General features: G+C 41.4%; 1 protein-coding gene across 1 annotated transcript in view; it reads left to right on the top strand.

The window, feature by feature from the left end:
• Window positions 1-5,025: 5,025 nt before the first annotated feature.
• Window positions 5,026-6,000, top strand: part of epha3 (eph receptor A3) — a 94,722-nt gene continuing 93,747 nt past the window's right edge. Inside the window, exon 1 of the mRNA XM_070837528.1 lies at window positions 5,026-5,119. Within this exon, the coding sequence (XP_070693629.1) occupies window positions 5,026-5,119 (94 nt within the window). The remainder of the gene's footprint in view (window positions 5,120-6,000) is intronic.

Below are 6,000 nucleotides of genomic sequence, written 5' to 3'. Positions count from 1 at the left end.
GTATTTAAAGAGCAATGAAATTATGGTTCTACAGTAAAATGGCCACTGTGACTGATATACGGTAATTTATTATATTATTAGATTTTTAATACTGATGCATCAGTGCTCAAGTACTGTTGCATTTGGTCGAGGTGGAGCTACTGTTATTAGTCAAAATATAAATGTAAGAGGTCGTGAGATTAATGAGGTAGGAAAGAAGAAAAGCACTTATTCTACTTTTTCAGACTTTTCTCTATTTTTTGTTTTTCGTCAAACATTATTTAAATAAAATCATCTGATGACTTTGGAGGGGAAAACTGTATTTGATGTAACTGCTAATAACATTTGAAACTAAATAAGACCCCAAATAGTCCTGCTTTTATAGAATCTTAAAAACAAATGTTTTTGTTGAAGCCAAATCTTATTTTGCAAAGTAAGTAGTCACTATGGCTGGCAAACAAATAAAAAAATATTTCATTCTGAAATGTTATTACGTAGCATAAAATGGCAATACTCATCTAAAGTACAAGTACCTCAAAACTGTACTCAAGTAAATATAGTTTCTTTCCACCACTGAGCACTGCTTTTACCACCGAGTTCTGTTCTGCCAAGTTGTTGCTTTTCTCAAGTAATAAAACAATCATGCTTTTTACTGCTGTCTCTCATAAGTTTGACCAGTTTTTGTGCCTCGGCAGAAACAATCCCGTGAAAAAACATTTTAGAGCACAAATCATGGAGAACTATTCTACTGAAAGGCATACTGATGAGTGCAGCAACTTTTTGCAGAATGACATCCCTTATTAAGTAGAATACTTGAAAAAAAGACAGGGACGGTTCTGGACAATGATTCTACCTTCTATTTTTATTTTCTCACAAACGTTAACAACAGCAAATCCATAAATCTCCTTCAGTCATGCTGCAGACTCCCCTCGCTGCCAGCCTCTTCCCACTTCACTACAGCAGTTTGATGGGACATTATAGTAGCTGGATGTGGAAGGAGAGAGAGAGAAAGAGAGAGAGAGAGAGAGAGAGAGAGAGAGAGAGAGAGGGAGTTGTTGGTAGTGGGAAGGAGGCCCGGCTCTGTCTCACAGGACCCTGTCATGACAGGTCAGTCACTCCTATCAGAGCCGTCTCTCTGAGGGTGAGACGGAGAATTTGCCACATGAACCATGACCCAATTAATCATGGGTGCACATACAGGAAATAGAGGGGACACACTCAACAAGACGCATTCTTCATTAGATAAGAATTAACACGCATTCCTTCGGCCTGATGTTAAATCAAAAAGCTTTCACTGGAAATTTGTTGTTACTGTGAAATTGTAATCAGACGCAGTATCTTTGGTGGCTTTTCATGTATTTGACACCATCACTGATTTCCTGAAGGGGGCTTTATCTCTACTGAACGGAACGGAACCGAGTATGTGTTAAGTTGTACTTTACACATCCTGCTGCTTTCAATAAACCCGAATAAATATTATTTCCCCATTCAAATTTTTGGGAGTAGCCAAGCAGGTAGTTCTGTCGGACAAGAATTTTTTAGCATTGGTACCAATTATCATTATTCCTCCTGAATGGACACATAAAGAATGTTGCAGCAGTATTATTATAATGCACATGGGTGTAACGGCTACATAAAAAAAAAACTGTAATTGTGCTTTAACGACTGGTTAACAATAACCAGGCCATTGCAATTTCCTTCAGTTTTAGAATCCTTTGTAGTGCTGGAACATATAAAAGAAGGAGGGAAAAGGGTGAAGAGCGGTGGTGCTGGCAATGGTAAGAAAGCGTCCCTGGTATGGTGTTTGGTGTGGGGGGATAGAGTTTCATGCCAGCAGCCCGCTGGCTTCTCCTCCCTCTGTACGCTGCGAGTATGGAGGAATGTGCCGCCTGAGAACCACAGGGAGGAAGAGGGTACTGACAGCAAGCAGTAAACACAGTCAGCCTATCTGTTTGTTTGTTTGTTTGTACGTTACCGTGTAAGAAGGCCAGGCATTGGCAGCTTCAAAGCTGCTCTTAAACAACGCTGGTTCTGTGAGTTTGGAGCACTATTCAGCCATGTCAGGACACATCATGACTTACAATTGCGGCTCTAAATCAATATTTTCCTCCATCTCATACTGGATTGTTCCACTGGCAAGAGTTCAAGAATGGACAAGCGCTCATTGAGAAGAGGGAAAAAATGTTGGAGTGGATAGACGGGAGGAACCCATCGCATTTTTCCAATCCGCCACAATCAGAAACAGATTTTCAACAATTAGTCTGAACTTAAGTTGCAGGTTTATTGACAAAAAACACAGTGACAGCACCTTTCAGACAACCAAATGAAAACGATTACAACTGGTTATGTTTGACTGTCATCACGTTATTCTTTTCTACACCACAATGTATTCCCATTCATTAATACTGTGTAATGGAGGATGCTTGGAGTCACTTTTGTCTTCGCCGTCTGTCACTTTTTTCCTACTGTATTGGTGCACGTATTTTAATCTTCAACTCTTTTGTTGCCAACATTCAACTTAATTTTAATTTGCCACTTTTTTAAGCACTTTGAGCTGCATTTCTTAAAGGAAAATTGCACCTCAAGTATATTATTCAAATTAAGAATAGCCTAAATTAAGCTTGAAATTCTTGTTTTGCTTGCTTCCTTTCTTTTCCAACTTGGATTAGGGTTATTTAGAATTCTGACAATTTCCCATGAATATGTAGTATTTGAAAATAAATGAAGTTGTTTTCTCAGAGAGCTCTCCATTGAAACTACATCCCCGTACATGTGAACTACGAGCCCGGAACACCGAGCCTTTGAATTGATGGTTAGCTGTGGGACCTCTCGTATTAATCTCTTTTCAGGGTGTAATAAGTGAATTAGTGGGATGTAGAAGATGATGTATGACAAAGGCCGGCACATCTGAAACCTGCTGTAAATCCACATGCCACAGCCACTTAATAACGTGGCCAGAGACCTCCTGGCATCATTCTTCACCGTATCCATTGATAACCTGAAACTAATATTCCTCTCAGAGTTAAACAGTGCTCCGAGTTTGCTGTTATGTCATTTGTTCTGAGATATATAAATGCAGTGTAAAAATGCCCCAGTGATTTCTAAAGGACTTTTGAACACACTTCCAACTACATAATATAATGAGCGAGACAAATAATAAAATCCCAGAACGATTTTTCTCCTGAAAATGCAGCAGCATGTGAAAGTAATGCTCCACACGTGTAGAGATTTTTCAAAATGCATTATGCAATTCGCATAAGACACATTTCCAGAAAATTAGCAATGTTTTCTACCGTGTCGTTATGCTTTGTACAATCGTTCTTCTGAAAGAAAGTTCATCAAGTCCATTCATTGGGAGCATAACATTAGCATTAGTTGGGTGCCACAGTGACTTTTGGCATCCCCCTGAGTTTTTCTTAACCACTGAAATATGCTCAGTAAATTACTTTTTCATCACAAAAAATATTTTGTCTCATTTAATGCAAATGGAATTTCTTTCAATATTTCCTTTTATCTGTGAGAGCCCTCCTGCTGCAACCCACAGTGCTATAAATTACATTGAGGAAATGAAGTAATTTGTATTTTGTCACAGTTTCTACTAATCCAAGTGTGGCTGTTTTGTTGCCTTGTGCGTGCTGTGTCCTTTAACTTCTCCCATACGTCAGATGCCTTCCCAGCCCCTGACCGCCAACCCCCCACCGCAACAGCTGGCGTCTCAGCGAGGGCCCTGACGTTACACTGCCACTTCAGCCTTTCAGTGTGGATCAAGTATTGTGTTGTCAGGGGCCCCTAATGGCCCTTACAGAAAATAGCACAAAGTAAACCCAAATACAAGCACATGATATGTCCCTCTATCAACAACGAATAAAGTTTTGTTACATTATGAGCATTTATGGGGTTTTTTTTCACGAGAAAAATTATCTATATATCAAAATTATATAGGAAATGTAAATCATAAAAAAGTTATTTAAAATGCACTACTTAATCATAGAAATAAGTTGTTGTGACTTATTGTGACTTCAGTTTGTGATTTTCATAAAGAATTACAGCCACACTTAAATGGATAAAAAAAGAAAATTGTTTTCATACATACATACATTTTCTTTGTTTGCCTCAGACTGCTGGTATCATCTGCGTCACTTTCCATGTGACAAAACAACACAAACAACTGGCTTCTATTTGTTCTAAAATAAGGTTTAAAAGGAGGGGGAAAAAAAACCTCTCCCTCTTGGGCATTTAAAAGTCTGGATTAAAAATGACAGGATACTGTTGGCTGGTCCCATTTCTTGATGTAAAACAAGTGCCCAATAATGGTTGCTCCACAGTCCAAATTAAAACCAAGATGTTCCTGATGTATGATTCAAAATCACGAGTCACTTTTGGCAGTTTTATCAAAAACATCTGCGTCCTACTGGCTGTCTCTCTCACAGCCTCGGTTATAGAGGAAATTCTCATTGGCTGTTAAGCACATTTGATTTATGCTCTAATAAAGGCCTGTAGATGTTGGACGGGGCTGCTTGTGTTTGTGACTGGGCCAAATGAAGCCTGGGTGATACTCTGAGGTGATAATAGGTCACATATTCACTATTCACAAATAAAACTAACTAATTTTTGTTATTCAACTAGTTTCTTAAGCAGATGAACACTGTAGCTGATGTGACATTTGGTAGATGTCTAATTTCAGTAGGTCACAGGATCACAGTGTTACCCTTTGGCTCCCAGATTCATTACTAATATTTCTTTAAGTCCCTGCTCTCCGTTTCAGTGAATCAAATCACATTCTTTTTATGCATTGACTTCACATTCTGCTGAATATCTGAGTTTGTTATTCACGTCGAGAACACGCCCGTGGTGAAGGATCCGAACTGACCTGTGGTGAACTTGAGCGCTGCGTTTTGCTTGTCTGTCAGACTCTGTAGGACCCAGCGGAAATCTGCTCCAGCCGGAGGGAGACGGAGCGAGAGAGAGGGAGAAAGCTGAGTGGAGAGGAGACGCTCTCAGATCAGTCAGTGGCTTCATGGAGTTATGTACCTCTGATCCGCCGCCATGGATTGCAATTCGCGATCACTCCTTTTCATTTTACCTCTTTTATTGTGCTGCGTTGCCCCTGCGTTCCCCATCATCTACCCTCCAAACGAAGGTAAGGGAACTCTCAGCCTGCGGACATGTGTGTGTTTATCTGTGTGTGTGTGTGTGTGTGTGTGTGTGTGAGGGCGCGCGTGTGAGGACGGTGCGCAACGGCACGGTGCCGTCAGCTCATCGCGGACTTGCTGCTGTCCAAATTATGGTGATGACAATAATAAGATGATCCGAAGCGCGCGCGGAGGGGACGCCGGGCATCACGGAGAGCCGGGATCCGAGCACCACCAGGCGATAATTAGACAGTAAACTTGAGAGTCGATCCAAACAAGGCAGACGAGACGGCCCATTTCGGTATAATCTCGCCAACTGGGGGGGGGGGGTTGATAGTTGTTTAAATGGGGGATGAATGAACTGAGCAAAAGGCGAGACAGCTCCCCAAAAAGCGCCCACAGCGGAGTTATTACGGAGCGAGGACATGCAAAGAAACTCCGGCGTCTGTGTTTCTGTCTGAGGTTCATGTTGGTCTGTTTTATCCGACAATCCGTTTTGGGGTAGACGCCCCAGTTAGGGCTCGCAGTCACGCCGATTTAAAGGCAGTGATCGGAGGATGAGCGCAGTCGCATATAGTGCTTAAAAACGCGGATGTCTGTTATTTTATGGCTGTGACCTGGTTAAGTCAAAAACAGTTGACTTGTGCGCTGTGAGCTGCCCATCTTACAGCATCACCCCTAACGCCTTCTAAATTATCAGGATTAAAATCCGACGGTGGTTTGTGAACCTACGAATGTGCAAACGACTTCATTTCGCTGATTTCCGAAGCTTTCCAACTTCTGCTCACTTCTTCTGCGATCCTAATCATGTGGCAATATTTTGAAAGCCGGCAGGATGAGGCTGAGCCGCTCCAGACGCGTGCAAACTGCGCTGGGAAACAAGTGAAAG

This window comes from Pempheris klunzingeri, chromosome 10 (assembly GCF_042242105.1).
Source record: "Pempheris klunzingeri isolate RE-2024b chromosome 10, fPemKlu1.hap1, whole genome shotgun sequence".
In the NCBI taxonomy this organism is placed as follows: Eukaryota; Metazoa; Chordata; class Actinopteri; order Acropomatiformes; family Pempheridae; genus Pempheris; species Pempheris klunzingeri.
The sequence above is the reverse complement of the archived record's forward strand: the minus strand, read 5'-3'. Positions and strand labels throughout refer to the sequence as shown.